We start from the raw sequence: 25,758 nt of genomic DNA on the forward strand, positions 1-25,758 counted from the left end.
GCAAGAGGAGAAAACAGCATGAGACCAGAGAGGAAATGAGCCAGACTCTCCTATGGCTACAAAGCACGTTAAATCACCTCCCACCATCAGACTCCAGAGTGGGTGGATGCTGAGGACATCTTCATCCCAGATATCTGAGCAGGACTGCCAGGGGGCCACGGGGGTGGTGGGAGACCTATATGAGAGGTTTCTAATCCAGTGCCAGATCGCTCTGGGAATCCGCATCATGTGCAAGGGAAGGAGGAGAAGAAACCGTAAGCCCCCCAGGAGTTTCTGCACACCACAGAATCTCATTTCTGATTCACGAAGAGGTTGCAGTGACACCAAATTGCACAGCTACGGAGATAGAAATGGAGCGAACCAGTTGAAAATAACAGTTCTTGAAAAGTAAGCCACAGTTGTGTATTTCTGCAGTCAGTGGAACATAAAAGAAGACATTTTTGAGAATTTTAAAATACATCTAGCTATTAAAAGCTCTTCGGGACACCCCAGGAACCTGAAATTTAATGTCTTTTGATGGGAAGGGAATTCTGATGGAGATTGGAGAAATCAAACATACTTAGAGTACCATCTAGTGGCTGAGAGTTGTAATAAACTGGAAACCAAGCCTACTCTGCCTCAGAAAATATTTAAGAGGTGGAAATTCATGCGTTAGGCTGCATCCGAAATCGCACACTTCCTTCCTACTGTAGTAGGTGACCTACTGCGCATGTGATGGACACTTTTCAATCCCATGAGGCCACGGGAGAGAATTTGCGAATGGTGAGCGATGTCACTGGTGGATCACATGATAATGACAACATGGTGAATGTAGTACGCCCACATTACATTCATACTACACACATGCATACTATATAAAACATACTTTATAGCAGCCACGAAGTAATTACTTTTTCCAATTAAGTACCTACTCAAGAGAGTATACGATTTCAGATACAGCCATAGTGTTAGGTTTGAACAAGTAGGCCAAGAGGGTCAAAGGTCAGATAGTAAATATATATATATATAGGTACCCTTCACCAGGGTTTACTTTTAAATATGTATAAATAGTAAGTTTAAGACATTTTATACGTTTAAAATGCAACAAATGTTCAGTCATTTAAACCATCGAAGCAGTTAGTATAAAATTAAGAGTTTTTTTTTATTAGAGCACAATCTTGAACCATTATTTGCTTCTTGCTACTTGATTGCAGGTGGTATTAGGGTGTTGGACCTTCATTCAAAAGAGAAAAGAAAAAAGAAAAAGTAAAATGGGTAGCCTAGTGCAGCTTTTATATTTGTTTGTTTGTTGTACTCAATTATTTGGTAAAACTTAGAAAATATGTTGCATAGTTATCTGAAATCCTCTGAGTTCTGCATAATCCTCTATAAATTGTTAACGGATTAGTATGTTTTCTAGTCTGATGGATATTAATTGTTATGGCTTTGCCTTCTCTACAGGTTGTGGTGGAGTTGCGTTGTATCTGTCCGCATACAGAGGGCGCTCGAGTGTAATTTCTGCTGGTCTCCAGCTGTTGGCTCGTAGGAGCGCTGCTGTGATTCACAGCTGTAGAGCTTCAGTTCTCTCCATGGTCAGGGATGCTGACGGGTCATGTCAAGAGAAGAGGCGAGTGGAACCTAACTATTCCTGAACTTTTCTTCTCCTGGACAATATACTAATAAATCTGAAGTTATTTCAAAGAAGACCTTGCTGCTCAAGAGTGTTCGTCTCATCTTGCTCGTCTCAACTGATTCATTCGCAATATTAAAACCCTTTCGGCGGACATGTAAGTAGTTAATTACAGTAGCCTAACACTGCTTGTACAGATTAGCTGTTTACTTTATTAGGCTATAGGCTAATTGAACCTGGCTAATTGAATTGAATTGAATTTACTCTGCAAACGAACGCCATGACACGACGCGACCATTATTATTAGAAAAAGTTGCTGTTGAGTTTTAGCTTAATTTGTCGCGTCGGGTTGCTGGCAGTGTGTATGTTGTGTAAAACTTAGAATCGTTTTGATTCTCATTGTTTCTTTTAGTGGCGTGTCATCATAAAATGTTTCCAAAGAGAGGAAGCTTGACTTTTCTCAGTGGGATTTTGATCGTGGCGCTGTCATGTGAAGCGAGAGGTGAGTCGTGTTGTCTGTTACGAGTCTTTTATTCATTCATTAGGGCATAATTAGAGAGCTTTCCTTTGACGATACAAGAAATAGTTAGCCGTCTAATGAAGATTTTATATTATTGGCTTATAAATAACAGCTTTCAGTGTGATTTTTAGAAGACCACTTTTTTCTTTTTTAACCTTTGTTCATCTAAATTTAGAAAGAAATTCAAGGATAAATGTTCAAAACCAATTATCACAAATAAATAAATGCACATCGTTTTCCATTTTACACATGGCTTTTTATGAATTGTGGGTGTATTTTGCCCTGTAACTTTCAAATTTACCAAAATCACTTAGTTTAATTTCTGCCTTAATGTTTTTTATATATTAATTAAAGTGATAACCTGCAGTAAGAAGTTCAGTACACTTTTTCCTTTTTCAGCCTCTTTGAATTTAATTGCAGAGTTAAATGTTTATGCTGAAATTACTGAAGCTACTGTTACAATTTAATCTTACAAGCTCAAAGATGATGTTATAACATAACTACAAGAAAATTGTTAGTGGTACTGAACCTATTTTAGTTTGTTAGCCTATAAGGTTAACATTAACATTAAGAAGCAACATTTTGCAGCCCAATATGTTTATTGACTACTTAGGGAAGGGCCCAGCCATGTGCCGTGTTTACTGACACAGCAGACTAACCGCACACACACATAAAGTCATTCTTTTGAAGTCCTACATCTATATCTGCACTGGGGTGTCTCAGACCAAACAAGAGGTCCCTGTTCCTTGAACTGTAACAGAAATTTAGAGGTACATAATTCAGTGTTCCCTGCCAAGTTGAAAAGCAATTTACATAACTCAAACTAAAGACACCTACTGTGCTGGAGATTGTGTATCGGAGAGTTGAGTCAGAAAGGTGTTTAACTTCTCCACATGGGTCATCTCCCTGCTGTGAGCCCAAAGGACATTTTTCTGTCTCCCAGAGGAAATAAATAAATGTGTTTGAAAGATAAAGCCATTTCTAGGTAATGCTATAGATTCATCTTTTATTATCCTTGGTTAAAAGTCTTTTAAACTGAATACATTAATTATAGAACTCATGCTGGGAAACCAGACCTTTTTATCCTTTATGATGGCTTAGCCATTTATGGTCTATTATGGTCTGTAGATATGGCCATTTATGTCACAAAACAACATTATTGGGTCTAGCATAATAAATCTGGATGAGTTAACTCTGGTATTTACTCTGTTAAAGGTGATTACTATTATTGCGCCCATATAATGCCAGGTTAACCCACAAGTCAGAGCCTGACCTCTACTAAGTAAACAATCCATTGTCTTCTCTGTTTATTGGTCCATTTGTTGACTCTATTCCTCATTGTGTCGTATAAGCCCTTCTTGAGGAGGGGTTCCCAATTCATGTTGTCCTTGGATTGCTCTTTTTTTTCCCTGTCAGCCATTCTTGGAATGCTGGATCCTTGTTCTCCCACTATCTGTGTGTTAAAATCAGGGAATGAGGAAACAGGAGTGCGATATATGGCATGTGTGTGAACAGCTTCTCTTTGGCTTGAGTTGAATGAGGTGTATGTTGGTAGAATTGCTAAAACAGTGGCATTCTACAAGCTTTAATATTAAAGCTGCAGTCCGTAGTTTTTCCTCTTTGTCGCCATCTCTGTTTGAAATCTGCAATTGCAGTTATCCGCGGAACTTTACATGGTTTGCACCTCGGCACAGCTGATTCCAATGTTTTGAGGAGAATGTTCGGCTCTCAGTGTGAATGTGTGGATACTGTCATTCGGAATCTGACCAACATAAGAATTTTCACCAGAAAATGTCATCTGAACAAGCAACATCCACTTTTGTTCTGACCAACTAAGGGGAAAAAAGCATTGCAGTAAATCGCGCTGATTAAATCTAACGATCGCTTATCATATCATGTCAAACCGTGCAAATTATACTATGTTCTCAAATTGTTACTATTAACAACATCAGCATTGCATGACTACATTTAATGCCTTTCCGATATTTATCCTTGTTTTCACGTGGGCCAGTTTGCGGTCTGTTTTTTTCTGTAGCCACTCCGAAGTCTTTTGCATTTTTACAACGGGTGAATCTCTAGTTGTCACTGGTGATTGTCGTTTGAACCTTTCTGGATCCGCCATCAAATTGATAAGTTTAATTATATCAAGTGCTGTGAATAAAGGCTATAAATCTCCACCTCCAACATCCTCGCACGCAATATAGCCTACTAGCCGAGACTTCTTCTTTATGTGTACAGATGTGACGTCATGATGCAAAGACATGCTCGAATTTCCCGCGGAAATCCACCTGTACCACTTGAATTAAAAATATTATTACAAGCTTACCATTTTGAATCGAGCTAAGGCAAGTAGATAGTTTTGAACACTGGCTGGTTATGTATTTGCTCAAAAATTTATTTTGCATAATTTTTAACCCAAAAAAGTTACGGACTGCAGCTTTAAATAAACAATAAGGAAATTGCTTTTCGGAAATTGCTTCAATAGATTATGTCAGACACAAGTGCACCTGGTTCATTTAACAGGGTTCATTGTTGGGTGAAGTGACTATTATGTTGTAGAGCAATACGATATGGAGCTTAAGGCAAGACAGTTACTGGATGTGTTTCCAATGAGACTTAGGTACAATGTGTCAAGAGCATTACTCTGTGACACAAACACTTGTTTCCCTGGAATTCTGGAAGACCAGAGGCGTGACTTCACTGTAGAGAAGAAACCAGATTGATCAGAGCAGGTCTTTCTTGATTACATTCAACTTTTAATATATTTTATTTGCCAGTTTTCTTTTACTTTTCCAAAGTTTCAATAAAAGTTTGAGAAATTTAAGCATCAACTCTAGCATCCTCACCTAGAATTTGCAAGACAACGCAAAACTTGATGTACAGTAGGATATATGTAAGATATTTTTTTCATCTGAGTAATTAATGTGGATTTTCTTATTCAGTTTTATTTTATTTCGGTCAGACTGTAAAAAAAAATGTATTCTGTCGTCATTTCTTTCACCCTTGTGTCACTACAAATCCATAGGACTTTTGTTCACTTTGGAACATATGATATTTTTTCATAAAAATTTTAGAGATTTCTGTCTTTCCATTGAAAGTATATTCACCAAAAACATTCATAAAGAGATCGTAAAATAAATCCATATGAATCAATTGGTTTTATCTAAGTCTTCGGATGAGACACAATCACTTTATATGATGAAAAGATTTAATTTAGGCTTTTATTAAAATATAAACATGGATGCCTGTACACTAAGTATAGGCTACTTGTTTAAATCTCATACTCATTAGTTGAGTATGGACAGCTTAGGTTAGCATGACACTCCTCCAGCACATACAACACACATAAACCCACTAGTCATCTCAGACAAAGTGTGAACACAGCGGTCCGAGAAATGCTCTTGCTTTCCTATTCTCTTGTGGCCAGATATTTCCTGTTTCTCACTAACCTTCTTGCTGGTGGAAAGAAGCTGACTGCTTCCGCCCAAGAAACAGTTTAGGTTCCTATGGCACCAGGCCTGGCCGTTATGAGCAGCGCAGCTTAATGTTTGGCTGGTTTTCTTATGTTTGTTCTGATCTGGCAGATGACTGCCGCTGCAGAGCATGTACTTGAAGTTTAAGCGAAACAAACTGTATCCATGCTAATAAATATAGCTCTGTGATTTATGCATTCTACCGGTTGTAGAATTTGATGAAAGACAGAAATGTGTATCCAACAGTCGTGGCAGTTACCAGCTGTTTAGAGTGGCACATGTATCAAAGGCCTGGGTTATGCTCTTTAAAGAGGTCAGATACGGTAACACGTGGTATATTTTTTTATTTTCAGCCACAGGAAAAGACTTTCGCTCTTTCTTTTAAGGGTTTCTTTTTTCCTCTCCTCCGATATTTAAATCAGTTCCAGATTCTGGGTCGTAAGCAGGAGATGTTGGCCCTCATGCTCCATTTACCTCAATGATCTACCTTTTAAAGTAGAAATAGCTTTGATAAGAACAGGGAAAACAGGCTTCAGTTATGCAGCGCTCCCTTCAGCTGGCTTCTCAGCAGGTGTCAGGATCTCTGGGTTTATTAGACAGATAATGCAGCTCTGCAGGCAGGCCCTGCTTATCAAACAAATGATAATGGAGCAGCTCTGTTGGAGCCATGCTGTGTCTGTGATCTGCCTCTGCAGGACAACGGTAATGCAGGCGTCAGTCTCTGGCCGCTTTGGCCAAGTTAGAGAGAAGCCAAATGCAATGGAAAAGCATTGGCTGCTTCATATACTAAGCTTTGGATGATTAGTAGGCATGTGCCTATATTATAATGGAGAGTTCTAATGGATATCATTTGCAAAGTTCTACAAATCTCCTGCAACTTATGTGTTTGCTTGTGAAATATTGGGTTAATTTGATCTATCTGTCAGCTACTAATGCGAGTAAGAGCGTAGTACTCTCCACTCTGTGCAATTTTTTGCATATTTAAAAAGTGTGAAAGTTGTTGCAAACCTGTATGACTATATTCTTTGAATAGTAGTTTCAGACACAAGAGGGTCTTTGTGGGATGCCACTTGGTTGGGACTTACTTATTGAGATACTTGTCCATCTTTCTTTCCTTTTTTTTTTTTTCTTTTTCCTTTTTTACATATTCTTGGTTGAGCTATTGTATAACAGCCTGCTATTTTTTCAAAAAAAATATCCGTGTGTGTAATTCATATCCGTGGTTCTCAACTCCAGTCCTCGGGACCTGCTCTGCACATTTTGTATCCCAATTGGGATATTTACAGCATTGCGGAAGTTTTTCAGCAAAAAAAAACATAAAGTTGGGTCTGCTCTTCACACATATATTGTGTGACTTTAGAAGACATGGAATAAAGATTACTTATTTGTTATACCTAATTGTGTTTTTTGTCTATTCTGGAGCTTGACAGTCCCTGGTCACCATTAAAATGTATTGTATGAAAAAGAGCTGTGAAGAACTTTATTTGCATGTACTATAAGCTGCAAATTTATGCAGTTTCAATGAGCTACACTTATCATTGAGCTCTGCATCTAACATGTCCTGTGTTAGAGAAATTATGTACCTGGCACGGAGTTGAAAATGCCTAAGGATACAAACAGCTGTAACCAGAGCTGTTCTTATCTGCCTGTATGTCAGCATGCACTGGAGACAGAGTTATTGTCTGCCTGTCTGTCTGAAAGAGCTGCAAACTGTATCTGCTAAATGCACCACTCTCGTTGAAGAGATCTATCTGGAAATGTCAGTATGTAGTTCACAGACAGTATGATGCTTTTGAGAGGAACATTTTGTTAAATGTGTGTGTTAGCATGCATGTGTACATGTGTTTCTAATTTGGCTAGGATTCAAAGATAGTTATGATGTTGGCGGCGGTGATTTCACTATTAACACATTTTCTTGCTGAACTTTGTCTTGCCACAGGAAGTGCAGGGAACTACACTGCGACCAAAATGGTCGCATATGCGACCTTTTGAAATGCCATTGCGACCCTAATTTTTAATGGGTCGCAAATGTATCACTGATTATTTTTGTACCTACCTTATGTTTTAGGCAATATGTTATGAGCATTTATTAAAACAGAAATGTGTATTTTAAGAATACGTTTTATAACGTGCTCTAAGCATTCAACACATCAAGTTGGGTTCGGTTTTCGGTACGCATTTTCAAACCGAACGGTTCGTTGGACCATTTTTCCTGCCGACCAAAATTTCATTATTTCAAATGTAAACACGCTCATAATGTAAGAGACGCCGGCGCGACCACAACATTGCCCAACATCAAATGGCAAATGTAATGCAAGCGGAACGAAGCTGCTCGTTATTGTGTGGTTGAAGGACCGTTTATCAGTTTGGACCAGTGGAGCGCGAGCCGATCGTGATCATGCAACACTGTTACTACATAGCGCTAATAAGAGATTCAGTAAAGAAAGCATTTGAATTCACCACAGAAGTAATAGAGGTTGAAACCAGGAAGAAACATTGTGCCATTAATGAACTATCCAGTGTCCACAGATCAGCAACATTCACCATGGATTTACTGTAGTAACACTAACTGCAACCATGGAAGTTTGGCAGGAATAGTAGGCTATAATGTCTTCAAATAACATTACGTCGGTTTTATTTTGATAGTATGAATACAATTGCTGCCCTCAAATGTTAATCTGAACTAAAACTAGATGTACCGCATCACGGTACAAAATATGACCGCCGCTCAGGCCTGCACTGGCTTTCCACAAAAATAAATGACGTGGAGTAATTTGGCTGTATTGCGTGTTTATGTATATACCTAAAAAAAGTAGTAGTATGTGCATGTCTGTCTCTGTGTGTGTGTGTGTGTGTGTGTGTGTGTGTGTGTGTGTGTGTGTGTGTGTGTGTGTGTGTGTGTGTGTGTGTGTGTGTGTGTGTGTGTGTGTGTGTGTGTGCGCGCGTGTGTGTGTGTTTGTGTGTGTGTGTCTGTGCATGTGCATGTGGATTTGTATGTGTATGTATGGGTGTGTGTCTGTGCGTGTGGAAGTCAGTGTGTGTGCATGCTTGCGTTTGTGTATTCCTGCATGTGTGTGTGTGACAGTATCATCCTAAAACAGCAACCCTTCGCTCAACAGCACCATCTACAGGCCGATGAGTGTACAGTCACTAAATGTGCACATAAATTAATTTATTTTATACCCCCCCATGGATGAAATTCTACGAAACTTAGCAGAGGATACCCCCAGAGGATGTCAAGTTAATCATACACATGAAATATGGTGCAGTTCTGAACATCTCCACTGAAGATAGGGGCGATTAAAGCAGAATAATATTGCATTTTCATTTTTTATGGGAGGGGCGCAAATCACAAATGAGTGATTATGGGCTAGGTTGATGTGGGCCCTTAAGAGCAACATACCATAAAAATTTCTTCATCCTCGGTGCCACGGTTCAGGTAGTTATTTAGGAAAAACTGCATTTTTTTGGGTTTGGGGGGGCCCAGCGCGGGGGGGGGAGTGGCCCCCGGGGACCAAACGAAATTTTTCCGTAGAAGTCTAGTGGGGCTACATGCCCACCAAATTTCATGTTCCCCGGTGTTTCGGTGTCCCTGGTATCGTTGACGAAAAATTTACGGGGGCCCCAGCGCAGGGGGGGAAGTGGCCCCCGGGGACCAAACAAAATTTTTCCGTAAAAGTCTAGTAGACCAACATACCATAAAAATTTCTTCATCCTCGGTGCCACGGTTCAGGTAGTTATTTAGGAAAAACTGCATTTTTTTGGTTTTTGGGGGGCCCAGCGCGGGGGGGGAGTGGCCCCCGGGGACCAAACGAAATTTTTTCGTAGAAGTGTAGTGGGGCTACATGCCCACCAAATTTCATGTTCCCCGGTGCTTCGGTGTCCCTGGTATCGTTGACGAAAAATTTACGGGGGCCCCAGCGCGAGGGGGGGGAGTGGCCCCCGGGGACCAAACGAAATTTTTCCGTAAAAGTCTAGTAGACCAACATACCATAAAAATTTCTTCATCCTCGGTGCCACGGTTCAGGTAGTTATTTAGGAAAAAACGCATTTTTTTGGGTTTGGGGAGGCCCAGCGCGGGGGGGCAGTGGCCCCCGGGGACCAAACAAAATTTTTCCGTAGAAGTCTAGTGGGGCTACATGCCCACCAAATTTCATGTTCCCCGGTGTTTCGGTGTCCCTGGTATCGTTGACGAAAAATTTACGGGGGCCCCAGCGCGGGGGGGGAGTGGCCCCCGGGGACCAAACGAAATTTTTCCGTAAAAGTCTAGTAGACCAACATACCATAAAAATTTCTTCATCCTCGGTGCCACGGTTCAGGTAGTTATTTAGGAAAAACTGCATTTTTTGGGGTTTGGGGGGGCCCAGCGCGGGGGGGGAGTGGCCCCCGGGGACCAAACGAAATTTTTCCTTAGAAGTCTAGTGGGGCTACATGCCCACCAAATTTCATGTTCCCCGGTGCTTCGGTGTCCCTGGTATCGTTGACGAAAAATTCAGTAAGGTGACGAAAAAAAAAAAAAAAAAAAACTTTGACAATCCCTATATGACCACTTTCGCTAGCTACGCTAGCGGCGGTCATAATAAACCTTTGTTTATAACTACTACAATATTACATTTCATGTCAAGGAGCTGTTTTGTTTTATATGCTCCTAAGAAAAGTAAATTATACTCTTAAATTATAGCTCCAGAATTGCAGAATTGAAGTAAAAAAAATATATATATATATACACTTTATGATGTTAGTTTAATAATAAAAAAAAAGAATTAAAAAAATGAAATCAAGGAAATTTCTCTGGCATTTCTTTCTTATTGCTGTATCAAAATAGAAAATAGAAAAAGCCACCGCTCATCCGTCAATAAAGTCTTGTAGTGAGGTGCTGCTAAACTAAATCATCATTGAAAATTGTACAAATACAGCAGCCGCACACTTATTGCTGTATCAAAAACGTACTGAACCGTGACACAAGTGTATCGTATTGAACCGAACCATGAATTTTGTGAACTGTTACACCCCATACAGACATATGAATTTTGACACCAGTGGCTCGAAGAATACCAGTGGTTAAGGTACCAAGATGGAGCAATGCACTGTTTGTACTGTAAATTCTGTGGGCCTTCAATTGCAAGACTGTCCAAATTTGTAACTGCGTCAAAACAATTCAAACACGAATCATTGAAGCTTCACAATGACAGTATGAAGCACGTGAAGTGTAGAGACAGTTGTGTACTGTATTTTCTATTGCAGTAAATCTATCCCAACCAATGTTAAAGAAAACAAGAAGGCATGTGGTTTAAAAGATGGCAAGTAAAATAAAAAGCACATCTTACTATAAATAATTTGTGCGACCAAATCATGTTTTGCACCAGTAACTGAAAAAGTTAGTAGCGTAAGTGCCACCAGTGGAAAAGGTTAGTGTAGTTCCCTGAAGTGTGAGTCGTTTAAGTGTACCTATGTGGCAGTTGAGTTTTCAAAAAATAATTATTTAGCAAATACCTCTATTTGCGTGTGTGCGCACATGTGCGTGTGTTCCTTGGCATTGTAAATGCTGAGCAAGTTATCCAGCACATTTCAACGGGAAATAGTGCAGTTGTTAAATTTGAACATGATGTTCGTAATATCAGGTCCTGCAGTGAGTCCAAACACACATGCACACGCTAGAACATTAATGTCAGGGCAGCATGAACCCAGCCTGGCAAAAACTAATGCTGTATTTTACCCCATATTTTTAATCCCAGATGAAAACCAGAACCATTAGCCCATTATTCTCCTCTGAAGTCTGAGGGCTTTTCTTTGTAGTTTGTGATCTATGTTAAACGTGTGCTCACATCACAAACGGCGTCGGTTTTGTGGGTGAAAAGTCAGTTTACGTAAACAAAGCAGCTAATGAGCTGCATTTGTCGGTGCTGTATTGCGTCGACGCGGCTCTTTAAGTGTCGGTATTTATAGAGGAGGTATTAAAACTCAAAGGAAGCGCGCCAAGCCTTTGAACATTTTTTTTATAATCTTGAGCTTAGTTAAAAGTTTCAGCGCTTGAATAGTTCTCAGAGTTCAACCGTGTTTCATCCCCTGCTTGTCTAGGTACCTGTGACATGCCGAGTTGGAGTGTTTGCACAGGTGGGAGAGGGCAACACTGAGAGAGACTGAATGAGAGATTGAGAGCTGCAATACCACTTTTGTTCTCTCCATTCCAGTGGACTGAGCTTGTCAGAGCAGTGTCCTCATGCAAGACCAGGCCAATGCGTTTGTCATGTGCAATTTGCTGTGAATGGGAGGTTCCCTGTTTCAATATAGGAGGCTTCTTGGGTGTTTCTTTATCCTCTGTTTAAAAGAAGGATTAGCTTGTGTTTCACAGGATTACAGGTGTCTAACACAGCCAGGATCAACCTCTCATTGTCAGATGTGAGAGATGTCGCAAAGTGAATCCAACATCCCATTTAGTGTGCTCTATAGCATTCTAGGAATTTAAAACCTGGATGGAAGGGCCTCTTTTCTCACCTTTATTGGTAACTCAGGTCCACTTTTCCTAGGGTCGTTGCCATAGGTCAAATGCCATGGATAGAAAAAGCACAGAGAGAAGGATTATAAACAATGGTCGGTGTCATAAAAGAGGCCTTAAGCTTATTTCTGCATCTGAGAAATAAAAGGGAAGATAAAAGTAAATGGGTGAACTCTTCGTGTTCTTGGTGTAACATAGGGTCAAAAGTGATTAATAGCATCAGTTTGGCAAATGCGTTTTGTGCAGTCTTGTCTTTTTGCGAACAGCTGTGTCTGCTCTGGCACGCAATTCTGCCAGTGTCATTGCTACAGCAGTAGCTCACGCTGCAAGGCATAACTCAATAAGTAAACACTAATGAGAAAGAAAGAAGAGAGAGAAATAGATTTTAAAAAAAAAGAAGCAGCAAAAAGAGAGCCAAAGCAGGATTAGAGGCCTTGCGTGTGATGGCTGTCGGCTGGGATTTTTGACACAAAGGCCGAGTTTAATAGGCAGGTGCTCATTACAGTGCTGGAGACCAGGTTACTCAACATTACCCCCGAAACCCTGCAGAGCTGCTGGTCTATTTACGAGGGCTGGTTTGGCGCGCTGCAGTGCCCTTTCCCTGTGGTCTAAATTGCTGGTGGTCCATATGAGGAAACAAATAGGGAATGCTGTCCTACGCTGAAGAAATTGGAGATGATGTCCTACATTGGGTTTCTGAGGTTGTTAGATCGCAACCTCACTTTGGGGGGTCTGGAATACGGAATAAAAAAGCAGAAAACCATCATAATTTTCAAAAGCATGAGCGAGATAAATCTCAGATATGCTTTGTATCTATAATGAATCGTAATGTATACTGGTTCCCTGTAATTACAGTCGGCAATGAAACACCAGTCATACTTGAATAGGGCCTTCTATGTATATGCCTTTGCAATTCGCAGTTTGAAACCATTAGGTCTAGCTATAATATGACATATCCTCCATTGTAGATCATTTCGTTGAACTACGGACTGGAGAACCATGGCAGCTTGATGACAGACAGGGACACTTTGTGCATTTACTGCAATGTAATACAGCAATTTTTGTGCATTTAGAGCAATGGATGCTACTTGTATCTCATCTCAAGCTCTCAAAATATCTCTATCGGGGTGAGGGTTGGGCGAGGTTGATGAAGCTGGACACGTTGAACCAAATTCCCCAGCTGGCAGTTTAAATGTCAGGGGTTCATCTGAAATCCTTGGCATCATCCCCTCTCTGGCAAGTGGGGTTAACACGATTATTAATGTAAGCTAAAGTAAAGCTATCATTAAGTTAACTGAACTAAAAGCAGTCATACTGTTTATTATATTATATTATATGAACTGACAAATAGGAAACCCTGCATTCTTGTGTCACAAGACCACAAGTGCAGATGAAGTGTGCCATGTGGGACATGGCTTATGTCCCTTTTCTGCACCCTTCCCTCGCTAACTTCCCTCTTTCTCATTCACTCGGATGTACGTCATTGCTTACGTTGCATGAGTGCCCACTACTGGTTGAACCCTTGCAATGTGTTTAAATGGAACGATCTAAGCGCTTGATCACTTGGAATCCGCTATAGTGCTGATTTATTATTTACAGGGTTTTTTTCCCTTATTAATTTTTTTTTACGTACCATTCTGTAGGATATGTATGCTTGAGATGTTGGAGAAAATATAAAAAATTTCACAAAATGAAAATGATAACAATACAATAAACTATAACTATGTAAAAAAACAGTAAGCTAAAGGTAGCTACAAGTATTATGCAGTTAAATGTTGAAATAACTGAAATATCACACACTAGAGTTGTGTGGTGTGGGGGTAAATTAAGTTTAATCTGCTGTGACGTCACACTCATGTTGTATTGTGGTCTGTGGATCTGCCTGAAGTGTACATATTCAGTAGACTCGCCCCCTCGGTCAAAATCAACTAAATAAACTTACCTCGCCCACTTGATGAAGTTGAACGCACTTCAAAATGGCGGCGGGGATTCCCCTGAGGGGAAGTGTATGTGTTAAGCCTTGTGCACACCGGGACGATTATCGCATGTGCTTTCGACGCGTCTTTGTGTTCATGCCCAAGCAATTTTCACTGGTGACGCGTCAAGTGAACGTGCAAATTCACTCCCTGAAAGTAGATGTCACTTATGGATGGTATTTTTAAGTAGAAATACCCTGGTACACAAGGTGGCACTGCGCAACTTTACGCTTCTGACACTCACTTGTCACACAAAAAAAGAGAACCAGTATTTACATGCTTGCCAAAACCATTCACACACTTTTTGCTACAGATTTTTGTAGTCGCTGTGGCATTTGTCATAAAGTTCTTTCTGTTCAGACACCAGCAGCTCTACATTCATCTTGCCTTGTTACATCTTCTTCTTCGTATACTTACTTCCTCTTCGTTGTCTTCTTCTATCAATGTGTGCTCGGCAAGACCGTTTTGTGCTTGAGCACCATTAAGTACTGTAACTTCAGCAGCTCCAGGCACGTGAACAAAAGCGGCAATCTCATTGGTCGGCCAGTTTTTAACGCGGCGTGTCGAACCAAAAAAACTAACCTGAGTTGTATTTAAAAAAAATTACACATTTATGCCTGCCGTTTTGCTCGTCGGTCAGAAAATAACCATATCGTTTTCAAAAATGTGCACTTTGAAACCCGTTTTTAAAAGTTTGCATTTTCTGGCTGATTCTTCCAATCTTCACCTATGTCTTGTTTAGTTCCTCATTTACCTTTGTATATAATGCCCTTAGTTTCCTTAGTTCATTGTCGGCTATTGTCTTTGCTTTTATGTAAAGTTGTCATATTTACGATTGTTTTGGATTTGTAAAATAAATTAAAAGTGCTGGATTTAGATCTACTTCTCTCCTTGCCTGCCTTATTAGTTTATATCTGTAGTTTATATTATATTCATATTATTTATATAATAAATAAATAAATAAATAAATAAACAAATCAATGTTTTCTTAACCATCAAGCATTCATAATATGATGTACAGGTAGTCAGGACGTCATCTGCAGATGCCATTTGACGCAAGTAAGATTGCTGTACTGATTTAAAATTAATCTTGCTGGTTTTACCAGTTTTAAGGCAGTCTTACTGCAGTTTTTATACACATTCATATTTTACATTTTATTTTCTGTTTGACCTACTCAATGCATTTAAATAGCTTTAAATAAAAGTCTTTGTAAACCCACTTTTGTCTTATATATGCAGACATGCCTTTAGTGAAAGCTTTGTGAAGATTTAGCCTATTTGATTCCTTAAAGCTGCAGTCGGCAAGTCTGGCAGATTGGGTCGACTTAGCCAAAATTTTTAATGTTTACAACTCTCATGCCCCTCCCCCACTACCAGCGAGCACCCTTCCATCGAGGTCGTGCTCGTCAGTGCGTGTGCACCAGATTTTCTGTGAACGCGCCCGTCTCTTCAGCATCGATCAACAGGTAGGCTGCCCTGGCTAATCTATCCATAGATAGCAATAACCGAGGAATTGGAAGCTTGTTAGTAGATTTTCTCTCCGGCATCACGCTTCGTACAATCTTCAGGCGAACTTCAGGCGTGTCGTGTGCATGTGATATTGTAACGTGCGCGAGGGAGGGGGGATCTGTGGCGTGTGCACGACCTGTGATTGACAGTCAGATCCCCCCCCCCCCCGCGCTGATTGGACCCGATGATCCGGTAGCGGTGGATTTTTTTGGATTTTTAAGGTGGTGGAACCACCTTATTTATGTTGTTCAGTCTGATTATAGTGTCGATTTCACTGGATATGATCAAAAAAATGTTGCCGACGGCAGCTTTAACTATATTAAATCCACAATTTTGTAATTTTCAACATTAATAATAAGAAATATTTCTTTAGCATAATAGAAAGAATATTAGAATGATTTCTGATTTTGTCATATGACATATGACAAAAATTCTATTTAAAATGTATTAAAATACAAATTTTAAATGGCAATATTTCACAATATTACACAATAAATAAATAAGACTTCTTTGAAAAACATTTAAAAATATTAGTGACCCAAAACTTTTGAGCGGTAATGTACATTTGAGGTTTAAACGTAGCTTTCAAATAAAACAGGATTGCATGTGCAAAAATTTAAACCTCTTGGTGCTTAATTTGGTAAGATGTAGTACATGTACAAGAATGTCGTCAAGATTAAGACAAAATGAGACAAGGCAGGCTGGGCCTTGCTGTGTTTAATTGAATTAATGGGTCATTGGATGATAGGCAGCTGCTCTGCATCGTCTTTAGGGCACAAAGAGCAGCACAAACCCACAAGGAAGTCTGTGTGGAACCGCACACATGATGTCAGACTTCAGCAGTGCCTTATTGAGTTAGCTTGGCTCCAGAGGCAGCAGTTGGTCGAGTACAAAGTCTGGCTCAAGATCTGATTACACACAGTAGAGAGACAGCTGTGAGCAGTGGTGGTGACAGAACCACAACTCTGTGTTCAGATTACCAGAATTAAAAGTGAGGGAAGGTGTAAGTGAACCTGTTTACCTAGTTGCCTCTGTTTGTGTCAGAGTAGGAGGCTCTGTGCAAACAGAATCAGGCCTCAATCTCTGGCATTATCTCTCTCCCTGATAAAAGTCACATTCCATCGCCAAGACCAGCACTGCAGTGTTTGGTCTATCTGTCTCTATCACTGATCACATGCTGAGTCCTATAGCAGCTCTCCTCAGCTTTTTCAGGAGATTCAACATACTGTAGAAGATAAAGCTACTGTCTAGATCACATGGCAGTGGTAGATCAAACTCTAGATGACCTGGCAGAAGCTGCCATCTGATTGGCTGCCAGTGCTATTTTTATTTTTCATAGAGGGGTGTGTTGTTGGACATCTAGATGCATCATGCATTTTTTGAAGACTTCTGCTTTGTTTATTTTTAAATGAATAATTGGTAATACTTTACAATAAGGCTCAATTCATTAAAGGTATAGTTCGCCCAAAAATGAAAATTGTCATCACTTATTTACCCTCATGTTGTTCCAAACCTTTCTTATGTACTTTTTTCTGTGTCCATACATTGAAAGTTATTGGGATAAAATGTAGGTTGTACCCCCAACATTCTTCAAAATATCTACTTTGTGTTCCACAGAAGAAAGTCAGAACGATGGAACGAGTTTTCATTTTTTAATGGACTTCTGTATCTCTTTAAAATTAGTCAATGCATTATATATTACTATATTAATCAAATGTGAAAAACAGTATCATATAAAAATGTGAAAAAACAGTATATTTAAAAGAGTTTAAATAATCAGTAATTTGTCTTATGTGTTCATAAAATATTAACTAATTTATACAATTTGAAATGCAAAAAATATATTAGTATAGACCTCTGTTCAGAAGTTTGGGGTCAGGGGTCACTTAATACTTTTATTGTTCACATGAATGATGTCTTGGTGTACATAAGAGACTTCTTTTAAAAACAGTAAAGAATCTTACAGATCCTAAACTATTGAACGCAAGTGTAGATATTGCATTGCATTAGTTTAGATTAAATGCTGTAAAAGCATTGTTCATTTTTAGTTCTTCGTGCCTAATGCATTATCTAATATTAACAACTTAAACTTTATTATAAAGTCCCTGGGAATCAAACCCATGACCTTAATGTTAGTAGCATCAAGTTAAGCTACAGGAACTAAAATGCTGTTACATGTTTTGTTCAATTCCTACCAAACAGTTTTTAATATACAGTCATAAGCTATCTTGAGCAGATTTGTAACAGGGGCAGGAGATTTACAGCTAAATAATTGCCCGGAACGCTGACGAAATGTGCAGCGCAGGCTCTTGATCTCACTATGGGCTGGACTGTTTTGGATGTTGTGTACACATGTCTTTTGACAGAACCAGTTAGTTAATTGGCTGCCATGCCTGGACTCTTCAGTGTTACTCCTGCACCTTCTTCTCTTACACATTGCACTCTCTTTCTCGCTCTTTCCATCTCTCTGGGCCTTTGATGGTCATGTCACTTCCTCCATTCTAATCATTTATCCATGCAGCATACTGTCAAGGTCCGTTTGAAGCTTTTCCTGTGACACCAGTGATGTTCATCTAAAGCTGTGGAGGCTGCCGTGGCTTCAAAGTACTTGCACTGCGGTCTGTAAGACCTGTTCATAAATCCTTTGAGGATTCAAAAAACCATATCAAGATGTCTGAGACAAAACGGGCCAGTGAAGAAGTGGATGCTTGGTAGCTTGTAATCCATATAGTTAGAATTTCTTTTTGACAGTAGAGATTTAACGGGTCATGTGTCTAGTCCATATAGCTATAGACAGCAATTAGTCCAGTGATTTATGCAATTGTAGTCATTTATTGTACAGTTATGGTGGCAATAAATGTGTATGAACTTTATGGAGCATCAATCCATTGATCTTGTCTTTAACATTGTCTCGAATGCGCTGAGCGTGTTTCCTGGGAGGTCTGTCAAAAACTCATTGCATGCGATGCCTGCACATGGACGCAAGATGATGTGTCTCTTTTTCTTTGTTTCTGTTTTTGTCTTGCTCTCATTTTCTTTGTCTAGAGGCTATAGTTTGACATGCACATTAATGTCACTAAGCTAAATCTATAGGCAGTCAAATATTTTGCAACCTCAAATATTGGGTAAAAGAGTTTAGTTTTAATTAGGTGTAACTCTTTTTGGCGATACTTTTTTTTTTTGTATAATGATATATAATGGTATAATGTTTGTTTGATGAAATAATTCTCAGACTGCCTAAATCATGAAAGAAACATCTGATATAGCTTCAAATTTAGCCAAAATGAAGTATCTTTCAAAAGTAAGATTGGTAAGATTTTATAATGTTTTTGAAAGAAGTTTTTTATGCTCACCAAGCATTTATATTTGATCAAAAATACTGTAAAACACAGAAATATTATTAGTTTATAATAGCTATATTTTAAAATGATTTTTTAATTAACTTTCCACAGCCATTACTCCAGTGTTTAGTGTCACATGATCATTATTCATTTTTCAGGATTTTATTGTTGGACAGCCTTTATTTAAAAAAGAGTTTACTGTTACACTTGAACTAGTAGTTGATTGCTACTAGTTCATCCAGATATATTTAAAAAATAGTAAGCTTTAATATTATTTTTTAACTGTGGTGCTGCAAAGGGATTGCATTTAGAGACATTTTACCTAATATTTTAGGTATACATATATACAGTCTACTGTCAGCATGCTAAACAACAAATCCTTACCTTAACCGAAAATACTTCATTCTCTGCCTAAACATCTGCCTTTGAGGTAAACTCTGATTCTCAGCACACAGTGATGTTATTTCCAACTCAGATAGGAGATTTCTTTTGCCACCCTGTCTGCCATCAGCTTGAACCATACATGTTTTTGATGTATGGGGCGTGTGTGGACCCTGTCATCTTTTGTCTTTTCCACTGTTATGGGCAATATTTGTCTGTCAGCACGCATGACGCCTCCCTCAGCCTCACATCAAAGCTTTTCAGTCAGCATAGACACAGCTCTGTGACAAATAGGTAAGAGCGCTATGTAAGGAAGTCTCTAGCGTTCTTTCCTTGAATCTCTCTGAGTCACATTTTTCTTCTAACACATTCTTTATCATGTGTGTGCCGTGTGTAAAGCGTGGCCTGTTAGCGGAAAGGGAATGAGCTATTTCAGCTTCTGCTCTATGGTATTCACAAGGTTGTTTTAATATTCAAATATTCAATACAAACACTCAAGAGTTCTCCTCTTCTTTTTCATTCATTCAGCCACCAGGTTCATAAGATCTATCTCACATGGTCCGTGCAATACTCCTTATCTCTTCTCCGCTAGTGAAAAGACCCATTGTTTGTTCGAGGATCCCACCAATTACATGAAATCTTCATTATAAACACACAACTGTTTTCCTTTCCAATGCCTCCCGAATGTTTATGAACTCACCAATTGTTTTATACACTAACATTTGTGAATTAGTCGTGTGATTCATTTAACATAGACTTCTCTCCAGCTGTGATCTCCGGCACCTTTTTTTCTGCTCTATTTCCAGAGAGGAATTTTTCTGCCCTTCTTAGTCTAACATTCTGGAATTTACTGTAATTTAATTCCAGCACCAAAACAACCTTTTCTTTTCCCTCCAGTCTTTTGTCATGGCACTTTCCTGGATGGCAACCAGCAACTTCAGGTGAAAACACTTCATTTTAGGGCTAGTGTCATTTTTCAATTTATAATCTTGGTGGTTCTCACAGCAGCTGCTAGAGCAGCAACAGGATGTGACAGTACCAGGCATGAATGAGAGGTGCCTTCCAACGTACACACAAGCCAGTATGAAGGAAATGGAAAGCAAGTGCTCATGGGAGTCTTCACAAGCTGCAAGCAGGGGATGAAAAGGACCTTGTGCATGCAAGGAAAGAAATTCCCCATAAAATGCTTGTGCCTAACCTCCCCACTTATAAAATGTCTTTGTGGGACATGGTGTATTAGGAGCTAGAGAAAAATATTTTCTTCATATCAGAGATTTTTTTTTCCCCACCATGACATTTTTGGCAGTGTTGACTTTGCGCTTCTTGTGCCCTAATGCCAGCAAAGGAACATTTCAGTCCACAAGGCGTATATTATAATACTTTTATAACAAAATGAATTCTAAAAGCAAAATGCACCATATTATTTGAATCATAATAATATTATTATTATTTGTTTATATACATTTATACATACATTTATTAAAATTGTTAATGTATTAATAATTATTAAAGAAAATGCACCACAAACAATTATTTGTGAACAATTATCATTAAAAACATTAAATATTAAAAAATAAAAATGTATTTTATTATACTAAATTTCACTTTTAAAATTCTTTATTATTAAAGAATGTATTATATTTATTAAAGCAAAACACCACAAAAACACATATATATATATATATATATATATATATATATATATATATATATATATATATATACACTAAAACACAAAAAAAAAATTCATATGTTAGGTAGATGGTTATTATTTGTTATGTAAATTTAACAAATGTTGTTCTGTTACTTAAGATGTATATTTTTTTTACACCAGGTCCTCCATGGGTGAGTCGTAAAGTAGAGGACAGACAGACTGCAAAACTGGGCCACACGGTTCGTCTTCCATGCCCTGTGGAGGGTGATCCCCCTCCGCTGGTCCTGTGGGTGAAGGATGGGCGGAACGTGAACCCAGGCTGGAGCCGCTACAAGGTTCTGAAGAAGAGTCTGAAGATCAAAGAAGTGGAACTGGAGGATGCCGGAGAGTACATCTGCCGCGTCACCAATGGATTTGGCAGCCTCGCCCTCAACTTCACACTCATTGTAATTGGTAAAGACTGCCTCCCACGCCATACACCACAACCCTTTATATCTCAGTTCTTTATACTTTTGCACACCCAGAGCATTTGTAGGCCACATCAGTCATCAAGGCTTAATCAAAACCTGCACCGTTGCACACACACTACTGTTTGAGGTAGTCTTTTAAGGGGATAGTGCCCCAACTAGACAGATGGCTTCTCAAAACAGCAGAACTATAGCATGAGTTTTCAACTGAAATCAAAAAAGAGCAGAGGATCTTTTAGATGCCCTCACAAAAAGCTAATGGGTGCACAGGAAGGCAGTCGGGCTCATATAGCTGCTCCTAAATCATATTTGACTAAACTGACGTGACTGGCTAGGTACTTTAAAGCAAGCGTGGTTTCATGTACATAACATTAACTGGAAAAGCACAAGAGAGCATTGTACTGATTTAAATGTATGACTTGTTAGCATTTGTTGGAGCATATGGCACTGATGCCATTTTGCATTATCAAATCTAGAGAACAAAGGATGGCTTCATGTCATCTGTCACACAATACCTGCAGTTGTTTATGTAGGCTGTAATTTAATTCCATGTTCGTACTTTTACCCAGGTAGTTGAGACTTTTTTTTTCACTAGAACCTGACAGGCAAGGAAATTAATACACACCTTTTTGGATGGATGGATGAAAGGAGAAAGAAAATGAGGTGTAGAGAGTCATGTAGCTGTTGTGAGACCGGTTGGAGCAATGGGGGGTTTGTGCTGGACCGTTGCAGCTCGGAGCGTGTGGTTCTCCTGATGACTGCTGAGGGACTATGGGGCAGGCATTTCCAGCCAAACGTTCTGTACAGGGAGAGGAGACAGGAGACAGGCTTCTCTGCCATAAATCTGAACCGGGCCAGCAAAGTTGAGAGGCCTTGGAGACCCAGAAGCCCTCGGCTCTTCCTGTACAGCTTGCCACGTTTGGGGAGGCTACCGAGGCAACTAGTGTGCGGATGTAAAGGATGATTATTCTGCTGAGCGAGGCAGCTGCTTAATTGGCCGAGCCAGTGTTTTCAGGTTCCCTCCCCTTCATGTCTTTGCTTTGGGCCTCCTGTATGGGGAGTGATGGTGGCCTGCTGTTTTCCTGTTTCGTCCCCAAGAGCTCTTTGGAACTCAGTGTTATGGTGCATTGGACTGCTTCACTCCCTTTGGAATATAGTTTACTGAAGTCATTAACTGCAATGACCAACAGCCCCAAAACAAAAGGCCCATTAGGCCCTCCTGTTGCAGTGTTTGAGTGTTTAAAGCTGTGACTTTTGCTGGAGCGAATGCCACTATTAATTAACTGAAGAATGGTTAAGAAGCGCCATTGTTTTTCAGTAAAGATTAGTGGGCCTTGCCTCAGAAGAGTTTAAGGTATAGTTCGTTCAAAAATGAATTTTTTTTAGTCACGCTCATGTTGTTTCAAACCTGTATGACTTTTCTTCTTCTGTGGAACACAAAATAAGATATTTTGAAGAATGTTTCCACAGCAGAAAGTCATACAAGTTACAAGTTAAAAAAAATCTTTTTTAATTTTCAAAAGAAGCATTTATTAAACTAGTTGTCTTTCAAGCAAAATACATTTTTGCTGTGTATTGAGCTCTTGTGTGCAGTTGTGAAGGACATGAATGAGAATCAATGAATTGATTGCTGTGCATAGTTACTAAAGCATCATCACTACTCTCTTCAGAACATGATGTGCATGTAAATGTCAATGTGAATGAAACTGATGAAAGTAGTAATAAAATTATTTAAGAAAGGTTTTGCCAATTTTACATAAATTTGAGAGCATAGCAAATTACAGAATTACCCCTGACAGGTGTTTTTTTCAGGGATCCTCCTCTGAAGCAGCTACTTAATGTAGATGAATGTACTGTACACCAAAAACACAACAGGGAAACTCCAGCCAGGGCTGATTGTATCAGGACTGAGGAATTTGGTGACATTAAATAGCACCTGTTGTCATCAGAGCGGATCTAATCTGCACCAGGATTTGCACTCACGGCAAGCATGGGCAGAACCGTGCCCTCATATTTTAATGTCTGTGCAATCTATACCCCACATAATTCCTCATGAAAGTGTAATTTTAGCTTTTAGTTGATATTGTGCCCCTATCAAACCAGACAGCTGATGGCTTGGTGTAATCAGTTTGCAATAAACCTAAGCTGAGGTAACGGCTATAATTTAAGCTTTCGGTTTTTCCTGACCACAGTCACTGAAAAGTCTTTGTGCTTTTCACATGTGTAAATAGAAACACATTTTTTTCAAAATCATGTCTGCAATTGTACATGAGAACAACAACTCAAGTTTTAAATATAGACTGAGATTAGCGCAGCTTTACAGCTTTAAGGCATTTTAATAGGATCGTTAACTTGCTTTCCAATGTTGCTCACATATTCACTACTTTTTTGCAATCTGGCACGAGTAACTCTGGGAATGTGGGTTTGTAAGAATGGCATATTGGGTTTTAAAGGTCAGAGTAAAGGTGTTGTTTACCAGAGGGTGTCGGAAGCTGTTGAAGAAATGCTTCACCATCATCTCACACTGACCATTCCCACATTCACTGACGTGTCATGGAGTCAAATAAATCAGTCTCCGTGTCATAAAGCGCTGTACTTTAAAATGTCCCACAGCTCCTGGGCCTCTCCCTCTTTCCCCCGCGGGGTCCCAGACCCTGCACCCCTGCTGTTTCTAAAGTGAAACACACACTGCCAGCATTGTTTTCTCCCAGCGCTGCTTTGCAGGAGTCCAGGGCGAGGGATCTGAGGCTTTTCTCCACAACCTAATTGTCTATATTGTGAGAGTTTAAATTTATGTTGGATATATGTGTCCGTGAGTGGATTTGAAGATCTCAAGTTTGCCTCCAACAGTAACAGAGTCTACACACAATTGCGCTGTTGTAGAGTCCTGGATCCCTGGCATTGGATCCCTCTTGTCTGCATTTCTCACCTATATCGTATAGGAGGCCATACTGTGTACGGACGCAGTGGGGAGAGAGTGTGGCTTCTACTCAGACGGTGGTTTGGGCTCCCTGTTTTATTAGGGGACTGGTGGAGAGCTTCCAGCAGTGGCCTTTTGTTCTTTGTTTGCAGGCCACGGGTTACATGTGTTGCAGTTTAGCCAGCGTCCTCCTCACCTAAATGGATAATTGTATCAAAATTACACTCATAAGCCAACCCAAGACTGCGGAGGGACGTGGTAGGTGGGATAAGGGAAGGGCAGAAAGTTTGGGACAGCATGGATATGCCTTCCAGTCTTTGGGTCATGTTACCTTGACCAGGTTTGGCTTGAGTGGGAATTACAGCACTGACGTTCATTCATTCGAGATAATTTGCTCATAACCTTTCCCGCTGCTAAACTACACAAGCTCTTTTCCATTCCAATAGACATGTGTTTACCCGTTTGCCTTGGCAAGCCTGAGAGCAGAACAGCCTCACTGCTGCAGTATTTATGTTTAGTCTGATTTACACCTATTTTCCACGACAGCTCCTCTTTTGGGAAATACTTCTTTCCTATTTGAACAGTCCAAGGGGGAAGAACCATGAACTGGGTCATTTTTATAAAAAAATTCAAGTTAATTGAAGTTACAGACTGTTTTTTTCAGTTATGCTTCTCAATTCCTAGCCTGAACTCACTCTTATATGCCATTGCAAACTCTGTATGTCTCTCTCTGTTCAGCTTAATTTCATGTGAGTCCAGACTGGTTTCAATTCCATCAAGCATCCTTTCATCTTTCCCTTTTTCATGTCTTTTCTTCTGCTATTCACAAGCATGAATTCATTTGTGTCCATATGTGTTTGTGCTTTGAACTTGCCCAAGCTTATTTCCCTACAATGAAAGAAATGAAACAAACACGCTCTTGAGAGCTCAAGTTGTGAAGCTCCGTGTCACATTACATGTAATCATAATTACGAATTACATCAGTATTAGAGTGACGCATGATCAAAGGGGGGCTTTAAGAGCATTTTCCAGTGCTTGTGACGGTTTTTATGATGTGTTTGACATCAAACAAATAAATACTACTGTATTACAGTCTATTCTTTAGATACTAATTCAGATTCTTTAGATTCTACAAACGGGTGCCATTTGTGTTTTATATACATTTGTGTACAAAAAAATTATTTCACCCTGTAACAGCATTTGTTTTTATGCAAGATGGAAAACAGTACATGAATATAAAAGGTAGCGTTTAGTCAGAATCTCTCTTTATTTCCAACTTGGTTTTCCGTCAACCCTGTTACATTATATTTTCACTTTTTTTAGGTAATTATGAAAATCTATAAATAATATAAAAAAATAATAAATAAAAACTCCATCCTTTCAAGAAGTGATCCCTTAATTGATTATTGAAA

At 39.4% G+C, this 25,758-nt stretch overlaps 1 protein-coding gene across 1 annotated transcript in view; it reads left to right on the forward strand.

The window, feature by feature from the left end:
• Positions 1-1,445: 1,445 nt before the first annotated feature.
• The window catches only part of fgfrl1b (fibroblast growth factor receptor like 1b), a 35,670-nt gene continuing 11,357 nt past the window's right edge, over positions 1,446-25,758 (forward strand). The window contains exons 1-3 of the mRNA XM_081381863.1: positions 1,446-1,766; positions 2,022-2,111; positions 21,140-21,412. Coding sequence (XP_081237989.1) covers positions 2,039-2,111; positions 21,140-21,412 — 346 coding nt within the window. The 5' untranslated portion in view covers positions 1,446-1,766; positions 2,022-2,038. The remainder of the gene's footprint in view (positions 1,767-2,021; positions 2,112-21,139; positions 21,413-25,758) is intronic.

This window comes from Scardinius erythrophthalmus (genome assembly GCF_964197995.2).
Source record: "Scardinius erythrophthalmus genome assembly, chromosome: 13".
NCBI classification, from domain to species: domain Eukaryota; kingdom Metazoa; phylum Chordata; class Actinopteri; order Cypriniformes; family Leuciscidae; genus Scardinius; species Scardinius erythrophthalmus.